Source organism: Taurulus bubalis (assembly GCF_910589615.1).
Source record: "Taurulus bubalis genome assembly, chromosome: 18".
Taxonomy (NCBI): Eukaryota; Metazoa; Chordata; class Actinopteri; order Perciformes; family Cottidae; genus Taurulus; species Taurulus bubalis.
Window position 1 is genome coordinate 2380211 of NC_136606.1, and position 20935 is coordinate 2401145.

General features: G+C 40.1%; 2 protein-coding genes across 4 annotated transcripts; both read right to left on the bottom strand.

Moving 5' to 3' along the window:
• Positions 1-295: 295 nt before the first annotated feature.
• Positions 296-10109, bottom strand: pdha1b (pyruvate dehydrogenase E1 subunit alpha 1b). Of its 3 annotated transcripts, XM_079234053.1 has the most exons (13): positions 9990-10051; positions 8840-8860; positions 7641-7811; positions 6787-6852; positions 6126-6299; positions 5331-5457; positions 5147-5238; positions 4119-4211; positions 3872-4027; positions 2908-2979; positions 2641-2708; positions 2194-2302; positions 296-1626 (listed from the first exon to the last, which is right to left on the bottom strand). In XM_079234053.1, exons 1-13 carry the CDS (start codon positions 10047-10049, stop codon positions 1462-1464), a joined length of 1374 nt encoding a protein of 457 aa, XP_079090179.1. In that variant the 5' UTR covers positions 10050-10051; the 3' UTR covers positions 296-1461. The 3 variants fall into 3 exon arrangements, with proteins under 3 accessions (XP_079090179.1, XP_079090180.1, XP_079090181.1); XM_079234054.1 differs by lacking the exon at positions 7641-7811 and having other exon boundaries at positions 9990-10071; XM_079234055.1 differs by lacking the exons at positions 7641-7811; positions 8840-8860 and having other exon boundaries at positions 9990-10109.
• Positions 10110-10650: 541 nt separating this feature from the next.
• Positions 10651-20005, bottom strand: acot9.1 (acyl-CoA thioesterase 9, tandem duplicate 1). Its single transcript, XM_079234421.1, has 16 exons — positions 19869-20005; positions 18746-18840; positions 17808-17834; positions 16890-16935; positions 15877-16047; positions 15566-15603; positions 15385-15468; positions 15173-15276; positions 14729-14802; positions 14330-14397; positions 13919-14030; positions 13115-13205; positions 12854-12939; positions 12010-12097; positions 11670-11820; positions 10651-11092 (listed from the first exon to the last, which is right to left on the bottom strand). The coding sequence occupies exons 1-16, from the start codon at positions 19871-19873 to the stop codon at positions 11037-11039; spliced, it is 1296 nt and encodes a 431-aa protein (XP_079090547.1). The 5' UTR covers positions 19874-20005; the 3' UTR covers positions 10651-11036.
• Positions 20006-20935: the final 930 nt, after the last annotated feature.

Here is a 20935-nt window from a genome sequence, read left to right on the forward strand (position 1 = left end):
AGATGTAGTACAGTAAAAAGTACATGTACCTCTGAGATGTAGTACAGTAAAAGTACATGTACCTCTGAGATGTAGTACAGTAAAAAGTACATGTACCTCTGAGATGTAGTACAGTAAAAAGTACATGTACCTCTGAGATGTAGTACAGTAAAAAGTACATGTACCTCTGAGATGTAGTACAGTAAAAAGTACATGTACCTCTGAGATGTAGTGGACTAGAAGTATAAAGAAGCATGAAAAGAAAAGACTCAAACACAGTACTCATCTCCATTATATATATATATTTAACAGTCTCTCCGTTCAACACACACATAAAGAGGAAGTAAAGCTTCACATACAAACAAGTAAAGTGAACTTCCTGTAAAGAACAGCGGTCCTGAAGCGAGGAAGAGGAAATCCCCTCAACGCTGCTTCTAGTTCTGATAGAAGTCAATCAATCTAAAAGGTGTGCAGATAAACTGTAAAATAATATATTTTAATGTGTGCATCCTCCAGCAGAGGAGAATTATCCTCTTAAAGTTTAGTGTTCAACAAACTCACATTTATTGTGTACTAACTAGGAAGAGAGTATTTGGAAGGTACAAGTACTTCAGTGAAGTAGTTCTGGATAAAACATTTACTGAAAAGTTAAATATTCTGTTTTGGGATTTGATGCACTGATCAACAGTCATCTTAATAAATCAGAAATCCTCTTATGAAGTCAATACTACTTACAAGAAAGTACTCTGATATCTTACTTCAATAAAGTTCATATTACTTATGCTTAAGTAAATCTACAAAAGTATCAGCATCAAAATGTATTTGTGGTACTAAAATGACTCCGTATGCAGAATGAACTTCTATAGAATAATATATATTATTATTTTTACCACTTTATGTGACGTGCAGCTTCATCTGTAATAATGTATATTTATTGTTAATATGTTGTATTTATCTGAAAAGTATAATAGTTCTCTCTGAAATGTAGTGAAGTATAAAGTAAAATCAGATCACTTGAGATAAGGAGCCAAAGTACTTCAGTAAATGTACTTTTACTGTTTTCATCCGTCTCTTTAAATAACATTTTAGCTGCTGGTTTCTTGGACGACAACATTTTATGAAGCAGAATCCAAATTTTAGGAACATTTAAAAGTTGCTAGAAATGCTCCTAAAAAGAGCAACTTAAAACAGTCGCATCATGTTTGTGGGTAGAAGAAGAATAATAATAATAATAATAATAATAAAGCAGCCCTGAAAGATTATACATATTTAAAAAGTACACAAATCACTCTGGAGGATCTTCTCATACAACACAGACAGTACAACACCAACAGACACAAATAATAAATAAATATATTTCTATACAAAACAATAATAAATAACACTGACGGGTTCCAGGTCAAAAGTGCAGAATGATCCAAAAATCAAGGAAAGAGGCGCTGAATGTTATGCCTTTCAAAAGGTGAGTGTGTGTGTGTGTCTCTAGCTGACGGACTTGAGCTTGGACCAGGGGTTCGTCCCCCGGACCTCCAGCGGCGTGTCGTTGCTGTACAGGTGGTCACACAACTCCTCCAGCGGCGGCTCCGGGTCAGAGGTCGCGAACTGAGCCGCCTCCTCCACCTCCTTACGGATAGAGACGTCAATCTCCTGAAGAGCGGCGGCGGGGGGGGGGGGGGGAGTTAGAGAGAGAGTGAGAGTGTGCGAGAGAGCGAGCTAGAGAGTGTGTGAGCGACACAGACTAAGGCAACATGGCGGGTTGTTGTTTCTCTACCAGGAAGTAGAGGAAGCTTTAATCTCTTATTCTAGGCTGGCTGAATAAATAAATATATAAATAAATAAACTAAATCACCTAAAGATCACGTATTATTTTTATTTAAAAAAAAAGACAGAAAATAAATAAAAGCAGGAAAACAAAAGTGGAAAAACCAGCCAATGTTGTGAGAATGAGAGTTTGAGAAGCTTTTTCAAGTCATTTCCAGCTCGCTGATCTTCCCTACAGATGAAACAACTGGAGCTGATGAGTTTGCTGTGAAGCGTAAACCTCCCTTTGTTCTGTTCGTCCTCGTTGTTCAAATTGTAGGTCTTTGACTTGTTAACGTTGGAAGTGTATATTTTATCTATTTCAAAATCCCCCCAAAAAAAACATACAAGAAGAAAAGACCATCTGTGAAAGCCCAGTGATGCGCGCGTGTGTGTGTGTGTGTGTGTGTGTACCTTGAACTCCTCTACTGACGCCATGTTGTTGCCGAGCATGCGCTCCTTCAGCATGCTGATGGGGTCGCTCTTACTGCGCACTTCCTGGACCTCGTCTCGCGTCCGGTAGCTACAGGAAGCGACATCACAGTCAGAACAAACCAAAACGTCCCACAAACAGTAGACACAAAACGTATTGATCATGTATATTTCTTCATCTATATAACTTTTTTAAATAAATAAATAAATACACAAAAAAAAAAAAAAAAAGTACAGAGAAATTAAAAAAAGTTAGATAAATAGAGAAATCTATAGATTTATCTATCTCAATAGAAAATTGTGTATTGTTTTATGAAATTCAAAATAAATAAATATATGTTTAAGTAATGAAAAAAATACTAATTCTTGCTTGAAGCAGATTGAGTGAGCAACGCGCTGCAACAGGATGACGTGGCATCGGTTCCCCACCTGACGCCTGGGTCGCTCATGCTGTGTCCATGGTAACGGTAGGTCCGCAGCTCCATGATAATGGGACCCTGAAATACACACACACACACACGTCACTTCACTTCACACACGTCACTTCACACACGTCACTTCACACACACACACACACGTCGGCCATCTTTAACAAACCAGCTTCGCCTCGACATTTAGAGTCGTTTTCTCCCAACGATGCAAAAGCTCTACTTTCGATTCACCAACATTTCTAAAGCATTGAGCCTCTCAGCTCACCTTTCCAGACCGGCAGTGTTCTGCAGCGAACTTAGTGGCCTCTCGCACACACAGGACGTCCATCCCATCCACCTGGAGACGAGGAAGCAAGGTCACGCAGGTCAAGCAAGGTCAAGACAAACAATAATAAACGGCTGAGTTGTGGCTATTTGTTTTTCCTCCACTGAAAAAAACTAAACATGGATGTAATAATTAAATTTCCCCAAATGTAATCTTTTCAGCTCCCCTCATGAAGTATTACACTTAAGTCCCCCATAGAAGCACTTCTACTTCTCAGATAACTATTGTACTTTTTACTACATTAGTATGACATTCTTTATGTGTTGAATGTTTATTTTAAACTGGACATAAATGAGTTAAAATGCAACTTATACATTGTTGCAGCAGGAATATTGACCCAGAAACAGAGTAACTACTGAGGTATCAGTACCCTGAGGTATCAGTACTCTGAGGTATCAGTACTCTGAGGTATCAGGACCCTGAGGTATCAGGACCCTGAGGTATCAGGACCCTGAGGTATCGGTACCCTGAGGTATCGGTACCCTGAGGTATCGGTACCCTGAGGTATCGGTACCCTGAGGTATCGGTACCCTGAGGTATCAGGACCCTGAGGTATCAGGACCCTGAGGTATCGGTACCCTGAGGTATCGGTACCCTGAGGTATCAGTACCCTGAACACGTGTTTTGTTTGCAGCTTCATACACGAGCATCAGACTGGATGGATGCTCACACCTGTAACTGCCAGAGGAGTTTCCTCCTCCTGTAGTCTGGGTTCATACAGGCCAGCTGCAGCGTACGACACCCTGCAGCTACCGCCCAAGACCCGAGGGACTAGAGCCCAAGACCTGCTGGGACTAGAGCCCAAGACCTGCTGGGACTCACTCTGATCCCTGGGATGTAGTCTCCTCTCTTGTAGTACTAAAGTACTACTACAGTACTACAGTACTACAGTACTGAGGCTTACCCTGATCCCTGGGATGTAGTCTCCTCTCTTGTAGTACTCGGTGCTGGCGGCCGCTCTCTCCACAGACGTTCCCATCCCGTAGCCGTTGTTCTCACAGACGAAGACGCACGGCAGCTTCCACAGGGCGGCCATGTTGAACGCCTCGAACAGCTGGCCCTGGGGGGGGGGGGGGGGGGAGGGAGTATTTTATAAGAGTACTTCATATAATATAAAGTGTGATAGTAAAGAACTAGTGAGGAATATTTACCTGGTTGGCCGCCCCGTCTCCGTACAGCGAGACGCACACCTGGTTGTTGCCTTGGTACTGACAGGCCAGAGCGATGCCGGCGCCCAGAGGAACCTGACAACACAGGCGAGTCACGGACAGGCGAGTCACGGACAGGCGAGTCACGTACAGGCGAGTCACGGACAGGTACACAACTATCTCTTTAATGGAGTCTTAAAAACTGGGGTTCTCAACTTCATGCAAATTATAGTAGATAACAAAAAACTAAACATGTAATAATTAGATTTCCCCAAATTGAATCCTTGAGCTCCTGTCATGAAGTACATTCACTCAAGTACTACACTTAAATCCACCTAGAAGTACTTTTACTTTATTTGGGTACCTTCTACTTCTCCGGCACTACATCTCAGATAACTATTGTACTTTTTACTACATTAGTATGACAGTTTTTATGTTGAATATTTATTTTAAACTGGACATAAATGAGTTAAAATGCAACTTATACATTGTTACAGCAGGACCATGACCCAGAAACAGAGTAACTACTGAGGTGTCAGTACCCTGAGGTATTGGTACCCTGAGGTATCGGTACTCTGAGGTATCGGTACCCTGAACACGTGTTTTGTTTGCAGCTTCATACACGAGCATCAGACTGGATGGATGCTCACACCTGTAACTGCCAGAGGAGTTTCCTCCTCCTGTAGTCTGGGTTCATACAGGCCAGCTGCAGCGTACGACACCCTGCAGCTACCGCCCAAGACCCGAGGGACTAGAGCCCAAGACCTACTGGGACTAGAGCCCAAGACCTGCTAGGACTAGAGCCCAAGACCCGAGGGACTAGAGCCCAAGACCTGCTAGGACTAGAGCCCAAGACCCGAGGGACTAGAGCCCAAGACCTGCTGGGACTAGAGCCCAAGACCCGAGGGACTAGAGCCCAAGACCTGCTGGTACTACAGGACTGAAGCTTGTGGTACTAGAGTACTGCAGACATGCGTGAGGATAAAACAGAAGCTGGTTTGGTGCAGCTGAAGCACCAGGTGTGTGTTTACCTGCGCGCCCACGATGCCGTTTCCTCCGTAGAAATGCGGCGCGTACATGTGCATGGATCCGCCCTTCCCTTTGGCCACGCCCCCTTTTCGACCTGCGGAGCCAACAGAGAGGAGGGACGGTTACACAACGTAAATAATATAAAAACGGGAGAACTCCTCCAGGTAGCCTCTTGAGCCCGCTCACCCGTGAGCTCGGCCAGGATCTCCTTGACGGCGATGCCACGCGTGTACGTGTAGCCGTGTGCGCGGTACGCCGTGATCAGGTGATCGGACGGGTTGATGGCGGCCTCGATGCCGACCGCACACGCTTCCTGTGGGAGGAGAGCAGCGTGAGAACGGAGAGAGCTTCACCGCCAAGAACACGCTCTGATGTTTGTGACATTTACATCTGTTGTTTTCCGCTTTGTCCCACTTTTCTACTGGGTGCATGTTTTTTTTTATTTCAACAGTCTCTAAAACTGACTGCCATAAAGTCAAAATCTGAAATAATTATAAATATGTTATTTTTGTAAACATTTTAATTGCAGTAAGTGATATTTACAATTTCAAAGATTTTTTATTTTTACAAAAATAAATTCGCAATATGTTTTGTAAATATATTTGTATATTATACAAAAAAATATTTTTTGTAAATATTTTGGAATAGTTTTTTTTGTAAAAATAAATAAAAAAGTTTTGAAATTGTAAATATCACTTAATGAAATTAAAATATTTAAAAAGATACATATGTCCAGCTCTACATTAATACAAATGTAAAAAATATATACATATATGTATTTAAAAACACACAAAATTAAATTGCAATAACAAAGATGTATGCTTTATTTTGAATACGTTATGTGGATTAATTTTTGGTTGAGCTAAAGTTGATTTTAAAATGGACAACAACATGTTTCAAATGTACAAATTGATTCTCGTATCCGTCAATAAAAGGTTTAATATTGACATAGTAATAATATTTAAACTTTCTTTAAGTCACCTGTCCGTCGTACAGGTGGCAGAAGCCTCTGATGATCTTCTGCTTGTAGAGCTGATCCGCTTTGAGCTCCATGCGCCGCACCGTCTGCATGACGCGGTAATACTGCAGGCCCTGCTCCCGGGTAAGCTCCGCCTCCAGAGGAGGCCCCGCCTCCAGGCGGTGCACGTCGCATTTCTACCAAAAATAAACATTTTATAGTTTAGATCAGTGTTTTTCAAGTATTTTTTTTGAGCCGCGGAACATTTTCTACAATAAATAAAAAATCCCGCGGCACATCAACAACCCAAAAAGTTACAAAATGTCACATTGAAGCATTTATGGTGGGTCATCATAGCGCTACCTACTGGCATGGAAGAGTATTTCATTACTAGAACAGCCACTATATTGCAGGCTCAGACGCTCAACAATGAAAATTATTTGTGGCAACAAAATAATGTTGTTGTGCCGTGAGACAGCATCAGGTGTGCGGTGGGGAAAATGTCAAATTTCACTTAAAATCGGTCCAAAAAAAAAAAAAAAAAAAAAAAAAAGTCTCAGGTTTAGATAATGAGTTGTTGAGTTTCCCAAAATAAAAACGCACGATGCAGCCGATGTTGTAGAATTTCACAAATTAAAATAAAAATAATTCAAAAAACATATTTTGGGCGCAGTTTCGACCCACCTTGATGTCAAAGGTCGCCTGTGAGGTGAAGTCGGCGAAGGAGCGGGAAACCACGACTCTGGCACCCTGGTGAGCAAATAAATACACAATAAACAACAAAGTCATCATAAAAACAAACAAACATGAAAAGAAAACAGACGATGGCCCTCCTCTTCACAACAGGTGCAGGTTAGTGGTGCGTTTAGGGAGCTGGGGAGTTGGTGGTTCGGGTTCGGGTGGGTCACCCTGGACTAGTACAGAGGTCTGTGACGTGGGGGGGGGGAGGAGGGGGGGCAGTAACAGGGTGGATAGGGAGGTTAACACCACCGAAACATTCACACAAAAAACTGGTTGGTTCTGGGAAAAATAAACCCCCCAAAAACAGATGGTTCCTTTATTTAGCTACACAATAAAATATAAAAAGGGCAAATATCAGAGGAAAATAATTTAAAAAAAAAAAAGTAATAATATTTACAACATAACTGAGTTAATCTAAGAAGAAATTTAGTATTTTTGTCCTGAAAGTTAATTCCATTTGAAAAAAGGAGCAAAGATATAATTATGTAAAATATTTACATAGTTATTCTCATTGAAAGACACATACAATTTTATTTTTTTTAAGTAATAATTGTGAGTAGCAGTCCTGCTTTTTACAGTAAATCCATGAAATGATGAATGTGGAATCTTAAAAAGGAGGCATTCCTTCTTCCACGCCTTGTGATGTCATAGATTCCGGAAAGAGAAAAACAAGAAGATGAGAAATCCCCAGAATCAAGAAACGGATCGTTCAGAAAGTCAAGCCGTTAATTCCCTTCGCGGCCGCGTGTTAAAACCAGCAGTGGGTTAGAGAGTTCCCCGTTAGTGACGGTTCTTACTGGTCCGTCTAGCTGGTCTAGCCGGTCGGTCTGGGCGCTAACTAACTGAGCCGCAGCAGCCGGCGCGCTCGCACTGACTGGTGGAGGTTTGGGCGGCTGCCGGCACGTCTGAGCCAAGGTGGGCGTCACCGGACAGCTGACACTGACGTACTCTGACAGGTCAGCCAGCAACTGGGGAACACAGGAGCCAACCAATCAGACCAGAGCACAGCCAGAGGAGCGCTACAGTCTACAGGACACACACACACACACACACACACACACACACACACACACACACACACACACCCCCCTCTGGAGGCTAAAGTAGGAGGAACACACAGAGTCTGGCACCAGCCCAACAGTGTCTACACTTCACCGGATATTTCTTAATTGGCACAACATTGTAAATCACAAAATAAACTGACAAAATACAATCATATATATAAAATCTGAACATTACCTGCTCTTCTGTTTTATAGGATTGAAAACAGAAGCAGGGTTTTGGACTATTTGAAGCTTCTCTCCTATTTATTTGATAGGAAACTGAATCTCTTTTTGGGTTTTAGACCGTCGGACAAAACGTCATTAAAAAGACAAAAAGGTTCTGGGAAATTGTTACGGCTTATTTTATCATAATAAATATAATATGCCTCCTCAAAAGGAGTCTGAATTTTCCAGGATTGTCCTCTAAATACATAAAGACACTTAACCAAGTCTGATATATTAGATATTGTTGTTGTATTTTACTCAAATCTTAAAGAAACCTAATTGGATCCAATAGAACTGACTTATTCTCAGACCCTTCAGTGTTTCTTTGTTGCACCATAAGTTATCTTCCTTGTACGTCGTCACCTCTTCCGATTAACCGACAATAACTTTATTTAAAAAACAGATTATTGAGACGGCTGAGGAGTAAATGTTGTGCCAATATTTGAATATCGCCGGGACGGCTTCGCCGCCCGATACCGGGGTCTAACCGTTCGACCACAGGGCAGCAGAAGGCATTTCACTGGCATCGTTGTGGAAATAAAATAAATGGATATTGTAAATTAAATATAAATAATGTTAAGAAAGGACAACTAAACACAGTGAAAACAGCTGATTGTGTTCTAGGTTGTTTTATTTTCCCAGTTCAGAAGCACTTTAGTGAAACTTCTTCAGGAAAAATAACAAAAAGGAAACGTAGGAACAAACATGAGCAACGAGCCGCTTCTTACCTCAGACACTGTTTGGGCTCCCTGGGGGTCAGGTGGGGGAGGGGAGGGGGGAGGGAAGGGAGAAAAGCCAGATATGAATAGGTTGTTGTGTGTGTGGATGCGCGTGTGTGTGTGAGAGAGAGAGAGAATGATGAGGGAGTGGAAGCTGAAGGAGAGCGAGCGAAAGAAAGAGTTCTGCTTTTCCCACACAAAGGAAAGTAAAGACGACAGAGTTCCTTCAGTCACACGTTTGTTTTTCAGATCAGAGTTTGAGGATCTTTCAATACTTATTTGCACAATTTATAGAAGCGAATTAGAGCTCATGAAGGTCAAACAGGACGGTAGGATCTCTGCTGCCACCGAAGCACCACAACACAGACACACAACATGCTCTGATCTCAACATACCCTGATATCTTCTATTAACAAAAGTCTGCCAGTTTCTTTATTTAATGTAAAGGTTTTGGTGCAAAATCAAAAATAAGTAGTTTTCTAAACTTGTATTATTCAGTATTGACCTTTATTGTATTTCAGTAAACATGTTTGTTGCGTTGAGCATCAATTTGTTTATGTTATTGTGATGAAGCCGACGACAGTTGAACACTAAAATAATAATAATTTAGTGTTTAAGTAAGTAATGATGCTAATGTGCTTTTATACTTTAAATGCATAACTTTTACTTGCAATAGTATTTCTACGATACTTTTACTAATGTAAATATACATAAAACCTTTTACGTGCAGAGTATTTCTACACTGGTAATGATACCGTTACTTCAGTAAAGTAAATCCCAGCAACGTCACTTCCGCCACTAATCCTGACGAGTGGAAGCTACATTTAGGTTGCACGTTAAATTCGATAATGGAATATATTGATCAGCATTGATCACATCGGTGCATCTCAAGCAGGAAAACCACCACAAACACAGACGCGCTCATCTTAAATTAACTAAGAGATGAACTGTGCAGAAAAACCAAACAAACACACATTTTAGATAGATGGATAGATATATAGATAGAGACCACAACATGCAGCCTGCAGAGCCAGAACCGAACCCGCCGCTGTGACCCACGTGCTAACAAGGTCAGCACCAGCTAGCTAAACAATTCAGCCAACTGTTAGCATCGGATGAGAAGGGGCTGAAACTCTAGGTTGACCCCAGAAACACTCACCACATTGCGGCCCGTGATCCTGCAAAGTGCGTTCGAGATCATGGTTAACATGTTTTTCATGCTACTGGACGACGAGCCGGCTCTGAAGGGATTAGGAACAGCGGATGTCCGTCGCTGCTCTGCTGCTTTAAGCGCTACTTCCGTGTTGGTGTCCGCGTGCGAAACGCTGCCGGGTGAAACCCTCGCTGCGCGGAACATTGGTTCCTAGACGTTTATATGGCTGCCCAGAAATGCGATTTAAAAATTGTATTTAATGCAAAAATCTGTTTTTTATTTAAACACCAAAAAACATCAAGATTAGTATATATATATATATATATGAATAAAGGAATAAAGGAAATAGTCCATGCCAATCATTGAAACAGAAATGTAGATAAAGAGGAAACACCTGTGTATTGTTAATTTAATTGACTAATTAAAGCAACATTTAAAATGATGAGTTTTTGTTCACAGGTTTTAACTTAAAGTTCCAAGTCCTTTAACATTTTTTTTAAATTTTACCTTTTAATAAAGAGTATGTCTTTAAAAAAAAAAAAACATCATATAATACAATTAATGACTTATTTGAATTGAATGTCTCCCTGTTTAAAATGTCAGGAAACACCGCCAGGGATTATTTCCTCAAATTTGACAAAACAAAGGCACGAGGACGACGGTGAAGTCATGATAAATAAGAATTCATTTATTGCATTTGAGTAAATACACAACTGAAGGCCGTTCTCCCTCTTCAGAATAAAGCTTCTCATTCAAAGACGGAGAGAGTTTAAGCAGCAGTGGAATATGAGAACATACAACGTACTGTAAAGCAATGCGAATCAGGAATAAATGAAGTTCTGACAAATCCAGGAAAGTTTTCTTTTGACTGTAAACGGTAACAATCCCACAGAATGAGTAAATACAATATAAATGAGTCTCTGTGTCGTAAGAGTCAAACCACCAGAGCAAATAAAGTACGGTTGTGTAAATTTAACAAGGCATGATGTAAAAAAGAAGAAAAGAAAGAATGTAATCTGTATAAGTGCTTTCATCCCCTTTGGCAGGTTGCTTTCACGAGTCCACAGTCTGATTGAAGTGTCTCTTCCCGTCCAGATAGAGCATCGACTCTGCAAACACAAACAAATAAACAAACAAACAGCATTATTTTATGTCTGTTTCCTCACATCAACAGCAACGTTTCATTCAGTAGTTTTCACCGTCGTCTTTCTGTAGTTTCAGGGTATAAATCATCTTTTCCACGGAGTTTAGAGTGGAAGAAGTACTCAGAAATACTCTGTCGCAAGTACAACTACAGCATGAGCCTCCACAAGTAAAACACACATTTAATTGTATTATATTTATTAATACGTTCATCACTTTAATGTTGCAGCTGGAGCTCATTTTAATTACTTTAAATGCTGCTGGATGGATTGTGAATTTCTCCCTGTGGATCAATAAAGTTTGACTTCGTCTTAACCAATAAAATACAATCATTGTTATTAATACTTTTTAAATTATTCATCTGGATCTACAAAGTTATCAAATCAATGGAGTGCAGTAAAAAGTAACAGCGAAGTAACAGAAACAGTAAGTAAAATATGTGTGTGTGTGTGTGTGTGTGCGTGCGTGCGTGCGTGCGTGCGTGCGTGCGTGCGTGCGTGCGTGCGTGCGTGCGTGCGTGCGTGCGTGCGTGTGTGTGTGTACCTCCATAGGTCATGGGGATGATGTTGGGGACGTCGCGGTCGGACAGGAAGGTGAAGTGGAACACGTTGGTGGTGTTGTGCTGACGGGTCAGAGGGTCGAACACCTCGCTGTGAACTCTGACCTGGACGTGCTTCCCCTGTGTGTAACACACCTGAAGACACACACACACACACACACACACACACACACACACAGTGTGGTCAATCACTGAGAAACACACTCACACACTCTCTCTCTCTTTCTCTCTCTCTCAGACACACACACACACACACACACACACACACACACACACACACACACACACACACACACACACACACACACACACACACACACACACCTGAGACGACAGCAGCAGCAGGGATCCGATCTCTACAGGTTTCTGGAACAGGATGTCGTCAACGGCAACCAGACTGGGTCGACCTCCTCTGCAACAAACATGCAGTACTTTATACTTCAAGTACTCTGCAACAAACATGCAGTACTTTATACTTCAAGTACTCTGGAACAAACATGCAGTACTTTATACTTCAAGTACTCTGCGATAAACATGCAGTACTTTATACTTCTAGTACTCTGGAACAAACATGCAGTACTTTATACTTCTAGTACTCTGGAACAAACATGCAGTAATTTATACTTCAAGTACTCTGGAATAAACATGCAGTACTGCAGTCCGTACTGGGATATTATATACTGGGATATAATGTACTGGGATATGACGTACTGGGATATAATGTACTGGGATATAATGTACTGGGATATGACGTACTGGGATATTATGTACTGGGATATGACGTACTGGGATATTATGTACTGGGATATGACGTACTGGGATATTATGTACTGGGATATGATGTACTGGGATATGACGTACTGGGATATTATGTACTGGGATATGACGTACTGGGATATTATGTACTGGGATATGATGTACTGGGATATGATGTACTGGGATATGATGTACTGGGATATGATGTACTGGAATATAATGTACTGGAATATAATGTACTGGAATATAATGTACTGGGATATTATGTACTGGGATATGATGTACTGGGATATGATGTACTGGAATATAATGTACTGGGATATTATGTACTGGGATATGATGTACTGGGATATGATGTACTGGGATATGATGTACTGGGATATGATAAACAGCTGGGTAGCGTAGCTCTCACCCGTAGGAGCAGGCGTTGGCCCAGCCCAACTCGTAGGCTTTCCTCATCAGAAAACCTCCAAATATCCTGTTGAAGATGTTCCTCTCCTGGTCCACACACACACACACACACACACACACACACACACACACACACACACACACACACACACACACACACACACACACACACACACACACACACACACACACACAGCGTGAGACACAAACAGGAGAGTGTAATATATTCTATGAGAGGCTGCGTTGTAGTTCCCTCTCTCACCTGCGGGTGGCAGATCTCCAGCCCTTTCAGTTTGCCGTCTTCCATCCACACAGAGTTCGGAGGCAGAAGTCTGCTGCGGAAACTGACCGTCCTGCAGGAGGAGAATATATACACATTTATATTGGTATGCTTTAAAGTCACACAAGACAAAGTAAGTGTCCTGCAAGCTTATTATTATTATTATTATTATTATTGTTATTATTATTATTATTATTATTATTATTATATCAGGTGTTTGTGATATAGAAAAGGGGAGGAGGATATTCAGAGAAAACACATCAGATTAAAGTTCTTCTGAATGCATCCAATGTTTCCTTTATTTTCTCTTCATCTCACAGAATATTTGAATGTTTTTCTCCCAATTTTTTTTTACATTTACCATTTTATTCTGATGGAATATTTGTTCTCCTAAACCTCAGACTTGAAACCCAGTAAAGAGTTTATTTATCGTAAATGTACCCGTTAATCTTTTTGTTTGTTACACAGAATCCGTCGTTGGAAAATGTTTGGAAAGAGGCAGGAACTTAAAATTAAAATAAATACGAGGCCGGTGATTGGATGAACTATCTGTCAATCAAACTCTTACTGAAAGTCGAACGGAAGAAGAGCGAGAACATCTTTTCCATCTTTTGCTCTTTTGCTCTGCAGCTGTGACAGAACTGATGCTATTGCTGCTTCCACTGTTGCTTCATTTATTGATTCATTAATATATCTACGATAGACGTTAAAGTCTTCTGAAGTGATGTCACAGAATATAAAGTGATGTCACAGAATATGAAGTGATGTCACAGCTCGTGGTCGTACTTTGTGTCCAGCGTGTTGAGGAACAGGCCGTGGACGAGCTTCCTCTCCTCGTCCGTGGGCGCCACCTTCAGCAGCGACGCCGTGCTCAGGTCCACGCGGCGGATCTTATTGGCTGGAACACACACACACACACACACACACACTCACACACACACACACACACACACACACACACACACACACACACACACACACACACAGTGAAACTAGGCCAAAGATATACAGGTACATATATATAAAACGTATATTATATTTACTTATCACCAACTCTGCAGCTGCACTGAGCATTTTCATGTCCAGTATTAGACCCAAGGATTACACACACGCGAACACACACACACACACACACACACACACACACACACACACACACACACACACACACACACACACACACACACACACACACACCTTCTCCTTCCTGCAAGAGCTTCTCCTCCTCTGGACCTTCTGCCGTCAGCGGATTTACAAACGCCGCCCTGAAACAAAGAAGAAGACGGAAACACGTTCAATTTAAAGTCTTTTATTAGAAAATTATAATAATGTACATGCATCAGTAGTTCATAATATTAATGTTTTAGTAATAATGTTAATAATGTTACTGTTTTACAAACCAAACAATCAATCGATTAATGGAGAAAATAATCATTAGTTAATAGTTATTAACTAGTTAAATTAACTACATTAGTAAAACTTTCTCACATTCGAGTTCACATTAGTTAAAAACGTGAAAACGTCCCCAGAATAAGAACCTTCGTACGTCCAGGACTCACTTCCTGTTTACATTCATGTTCATTCTGCGGTTCCCACCTCTTGTTCTCCGGATCCCGGGCCACCATGACGAACGTCGCATCCAGAACCGGAGAATACGCTCCGTTGTGGAACTGAGAGAAGAGTCACGTTGAGGGATGGTTGTTATTTCTGGGGCTTTTCTCCGCAGCTATAATGGATGTTGCTGCTCAGGATATTGTTAAAGTTTGACCCTCTCTATTAGAATTTAAAATTTCAATTTAAAATTGCAAAATTGTAATTTAAAATTGCAAAATTGTAATTTAATTTCAAAAATATTATTTTAAAATTTGACCATGAACAAGTGGAATCAATATTTTTTTTATTCAAATTTTAAACCTTGTTTTTCTCCGTTTCTGGGGTTAAATCTCACCATCACGATCAGCTTTTTTATCTTTCATTATGAATCATGTATGTCTTATACTTCTCAAAAATAACTCAACACATGTATGTTCGATTGTGTACCTGTGACATGTGCATCTTGGCTTCGATGGAGGTCTTTCCCACCCACGTCACATGACCAGTGAACTTGATGTCGCAGTCAGGATAGATGATGTGCTGCCTCATGTCTGTCCGACAGGAAAAGAAAAGTCGTTATTAATTTATTGTCTGTCAATTATTTAATTAATGAACTGACCAACAGTCCTAAAAACTTAGTTCAGCCCAAACAGACTTACCGATCTTATCCACCAGGGCGGTGACGATGGACAGAGGAGACCTCTTCATCGCCACATTATAGGTGTGAGAGTAGGAGATGAGGACTGAGGAGAGGGACGAGGAAGGAAAGGATGTGAGTGTTCCACTGTGTTGAACTCTGTGTCGAGTTATAGTGGAAGTCAAGATGAGTTTTAGTGACACCTGCTAAACTGTCCAAGTCCTCCAGGATTCTACCAAACCTGAAAAGAGACAAAAGTTAGAGGTAGACGAGTTCTAGTTCATCTGTGTGTGTGTATGTGTTTGTTTTTATATCCAGGTGGGGTCCATCACCTGACAGGTCACTTATGCTACGTGACTAATCTTTACTATAAATTAGTCTCCATGGCCACAGGCACCACCATTCTTATCAATGGAAAACAGACTGCTGATATGCCTGGTGCATTTCCTTGAGTTAATTTTCATCATTGCCCCAGTGGCCATGGGTGGTACTGCGGAGTGAGAACTGTGTGTACCTGACAGTGTTGTGGAAGGTCAGGTATTTCTCTCGGAGCTGTGGTTCGGAGCCCAGAGGCAGGTGCACCTCCAGGTAGCTGTCCTTCATCGTCTTGGGTGGAAGGTCGCTTTGAGACTTCGCCAACATGGACGACAGCGACACGCGCTCCGTCATGGCCTGCTGGTGGTCGCTGCACACAACACAACATATTCATGAACATTTTAAAGTATTTCTTTCAGGCTTGTATTTATTTTTTCCAATTCTATATTTATTATTTACCCTTGCCAAAGAGGTAAAGTGTTCTATTAGATTAGTTGATTTATTTGTTTGTTGGCTTGATTACGGAACGCAAAACTGATTCACAAATTATTTTGATCGAGGGCCTTTGGCCTTGACGGACATCTTTCTATCTTCGGTTTATTTTTTTACAACGATGTTTATAGTCATGCACCGAAACACTGAGGCATGTGAAAACCTACCTGGTAATAAACGAGATTCTGTTTAGAAACCAGTTGCAGTTTCACTACATCTCATTTCTGTGACACTGTCATAATTAGAGTATGAATTCCTGAGTTGCACAGTGACCTTTGACCACCAAAATAAAATGTATTCAGACAACCTTAAATCATAAAAACCTTAAAGCCACTGGACATTCCTTGGATTTGTTGCTGATAATCACTTTTTAATTTGTACTGCATCTCTTTTACTGTATATTGTCTTCAAAAGGAGTCAAATCAGGGCTGCAGAGTCAGTGCAAAACCTTCTCACAAAATGTAGGTTATTTGAAGAGTTGAATTAAAAGAGAATAAATGATTATAAAACAATTATAATTCCAGTACTTGAGTAAATGCACAACTGGCTCAAAAGAGCACACACAACAAAAATGTACCATATCTGCACAAGTATTTGAAAGATGTCTTTGTTATTGAAGTATTAGAAACAAAAACCAACGACCTTGTTGAGCAAACAAAACCCAAATGAAACAAAACAGAAATGTGTTTTCTTGGTGCTTTGACACAAATAGTTCAGTACCTCCAGTTGGTGGAAGCTCCCACGATTTCTCTCAGCCTGTTTCGTACTGAAAACACAAGAAAAACAATCAGATCTTCTGTGTGTGTGTGTGTGTGTGTGTGTGTGTGTGTGTGTGTGTGTGTGTGTGTGTGTGTGTGTGTGTGTGTGCACTGCAAGAAGAAAAACACCAAAAGTTCAAGGCTTCGCTTCATACCGTCTCCGTCACAAACAATGAGGCTGTTTTGCAGCTGCAGCCTTCAGGGAAACCTGTTCAGTCATTAAATACTAAATATTCTTTTATGATTATGTGCTTTAATAAAAAAAAGGCACAACTTATTCCTTGATCTCATTACTTTATTTTTATATTCAACTTAATATCTATTGCACTGTTGTTGTCGTTGATTGTTGATTTCTAATGTTATGCACCTTCCGCAAAGAACAATTCCTCCTTTGTGTAAACATCCCTCGCAAATAAATGGTTCTGATTCTGATTCATAGATCTTTGGTAATCAAATAAAATGAACTGGAAGATCCGACGGTGAATTAAACCGTCAAATGTCCGTAATTCTTGCACGACGGCTGCAGCTGTGAGACAATGAGACAATATGAGACAATATGAAACAACACAGAGGAGGAGAAGAGGCGTTGAATGGAGACAGCAGTCATGTCCAGCTGAAGCTCAGTGCAACAGAGGGAAGACGAAGGTTAACAGACGCCACCATCGAATGATGCAGGACTGTGGAGCCGGCGGGAACATTCAAATCCAGACCTGACAAAAGGCAGAACAGGTGAGCAGTAAAAAAAATAAAAAGTATATTAAAAATGGTGGATGCTCAGTAAACATGCAGGAAGAATTAAAGTGCAATTAGAGCAAAACAAAAGAGAACGGAGAGTAGATCAGATAGTTAGATGTGATTGTCTTGGTTTACCAACACACACCATTAGACACGTGCAAAAGTGGATTTCCTGCGGAGAAACAAAAAAAAATGATTGAATGGGGATTTCACACATTAAAATATGTCACCACGGTCCAAGTCACTGCATGCATTCAACACCAAACATTTAAAGTGGACAATGTCTTTAACGTAGACGTGGTGACGTCATCCATTGGTTTGTGCAACGCTGTTCTGAAGCCTCGGGTTCGCCGCCATCTTGGCTTTTTGCAACCAGAGAAAGGACCATCTTCCCTCCGAGAGCTTTATGTTATCATATCTGCTGAGAGCAGTCTAATGAAACCAATTCAAATACCTGAGGTTATCTTCCAATATCATGTGTGGCAAGATCACGCAGCAATAACTTGAAAAGGATTGTGGGAAAATCTAATAAAATGTCCATGTACATGCCACGTCTACGGTCACGTTATGACAGAGTCCAGCAGGTGATCGTGTAAAATCATAAAATGACTAAAATAACACGAAGCTGCTCAGTTTCACTTGTGTTCTGACACAGAAGTGACGTTCAGGTGTTTCTGTGCCAGATGATCAAACTGAGTTGCCATTTATTTAAAGTCACTGCAATAAAATGAGAGATTTAATAAAAGACACTACCTCTTCAGTCCACAGGGGGCGCCAGAATCAACACTACAGGAAAGTTAATTGTAGTAACTTTAAGTTACATTTTGAATACAGGACTTTTACTTGTAATTAGGTTCTTCACTAAAGAAAAGTTTCTCATAGTAACTTTAAATATTTCACTATCTGAATTGATGATAAAGTTCTGAGGTGTGTGGAGGGTTCACGGGTCTGGAACCAGCTCGGTCAGCAAAAAAAAGAATCTAATGCAAAAAAAAATAAAAAATCCTGTAAAACCAGGACAGCACTCATGTCTAAATGTCTCATGTCAGTCGGGTCAAACAGGAAGCACGGCGGCCATCTTACCTTCGGCCATGTCCGGCGCCCGGCCCGGCCTGGACACGCCCCCCGAGCAAAACGACCTGGTCGTCACGGACGCAGCCGACCGCAGCAGCAGGAACCTGCAGGTCACGAGAGGAAATAAATAAACAAACCCGGAGAAGGCCAAGGAGTCCGGTTCCATCCACGTGCATCCCGTTCTAATTATACCGTCATCTGACCCGTCTTTAATCCTGAGGGTCAACAGCGAACAGACAAACTCTCACTGGTGGAAAACCTGTGTTGTTGTCCAGCAGCTTTAAAAACCATCTGCTGCAACTTGTCCCATCAGAACCACCAGAGGAGCCGCATCTCTTTCCCTCCACGGTAGTTCAGAGACAAGTATTTTATGAATACTACTCTTCTTTACAACACCTGTGTTTTCTGTAGTGATGATGTTGAAAGCAAAAGGTCATTGGCTTTGTATTGATTTCAGCAGTTTGTAAACATCAACACATCAGGAGATATGAGGTTTTATCTGGAGAGGAACCAACTAAAGCTGTAGTAAAAAGTACAATATTTACCTCTGAGATGTAGTACAGTAAAAAGTATAATAGTTACCTCTGAGATGTAGTACAGTAAAAAGTATAATAGTTACCTCTGAGATGTAGTACAGTAAAAAGTATAATAGTTACCTCTGAGATGTAGTACAGTAAAAAGTACAATAGTTACCTCTGAGATGCAGTACTGTAAAAAGTACAATATTTACCTTTAAGATGTTTTATTACAGTAAAAAGTATAATATTACCTCTGAGATGTAGTACAGTAAAAAGTACAATATTGACCTATGAGGTGTAGTACAGTAAAAAGTACAATAGAAGTATTAACATGGATGTATTGAAGTAAAGCTGAAACAGTTTAACAGTGTAAAACTGCACATTTCTTCACAGTGAAGTATTGTGTGTATATTTGGAGGACAGACACGCCCTTAATGTCTGCGGTGGATCACCAGCCTGGTTGAGGCCTGGTTCACCAGGTGGAGCTCACTCTTGTAATTCAACGTTAAAAGGTGGAGAAAACCAATAAACAGCTGTGAACGCAAACGCATCACACGGTCAGTTCACACGGTAGCATGCAAACACGTTGTAATCACGTTGTTAATCACACTGACCTCATCGTAGTGTCCCGGATGTAGCCGTTAAAGGTTCAGGGGTCCAAACAAAGTGGGTGAGCTCGGTGAAATAAGGGGGGCGGTGATAGGGGGTCACGGATTTCTTCTTCAAGTACTGCGGGGCCAAAGTGCCAGTTAAATCAGGACGACCACGGTGACGGCTTCCGGGTTTACGTTCGGCCACGCCCACTACGTGATGACGCAAGCGCTACGTGTGAAAGTCCTCGGAGGTGAGCGTGCGCGTGTCCTCCCTGAAACGGTTCATCCCTGTTGTTGGGCAACATATATATATATATATATATATATATATATATATATATATATATATATATATATTTATAAATATTTATATATATATTAATACATATACATTGATTTACCTAAATTATTTATATATATATATATATGTATATATGTATATATAAATAATGTGTAATATATAAAACATAGACATTCATTAAAAAATATTGTAGTATATTTTATATGTATATATACTCAATGTTACAAGTGTATATATATATATATATATATAGATATATATATCTATATATATATATATATACATGTATATATATATATATATATATATATATATATATATATATATATATATATATATATATATTTAGGTAAATCAATGTATATGTATTAATATATATATATATACATATATATATATATATATATATATATATATATATACATATATATATATATGTATATATATATATATATATATATATATATATATATATATATATATATATATTTATATAGGATTAGAATGTTTTATTTTGCTGGCAAAATAAATTGGATCACACATTTTCAGAATCAGATCAGCATCATTGCTCAATAGATTTACACATACAAGGAAATGCCTTAACAAAAACATATTAGTAGCAATACTACAAACAGTCAATAAACATGAATAAAATAGGAGATATGAATATAAAAATATGTACATTATAACTGTTATAGGGATTTTTTGTGCAGGAATGTGCAAGAATATTGATGGAGCATTGTGAAAAATATGTCACATATGTAACATATGTCACATATAATAATGA

Coding starts and splice junctions, on each gene's coding strand:
- acot9.1 (XM_079234421.1), bottom strand. Junction 14,803..15,172: donor CCAAGATGCACATGTCACAG/GTACACAATCGA, acceptor CTCTTCTCTCAG/TTCCACAACGGAGCGTATTC. Junction 14,398..14,728: donor CGGGATCCGGAGAACAAGAG/GTGGGAACCGCA, acceptor TCTTTGTTTCAG/GGCGGCGTTTGTAAATCCGC.
- pdha1b (XM_079234053.1), bottom strand. CDS start 10,049: ATGAAAAACATGTTAACCATGATCTCGAACGCACTTTGCAGGATCACG. Junction 6,853..7,640: donor TAGACCAGCTAGACGGACCA/GTAAGAACCGTC, acceptor TTTGCTCACCAG/GGTGCCAGAGTCGTGGTTTC. Junction 4,212..5,146: donor ACGGCATCGTGGGCGCGCAG/GTAAACACACAC, acceptor CTGTGTTGTCAG/GTTCCTCTGGGCGCCGGCAT.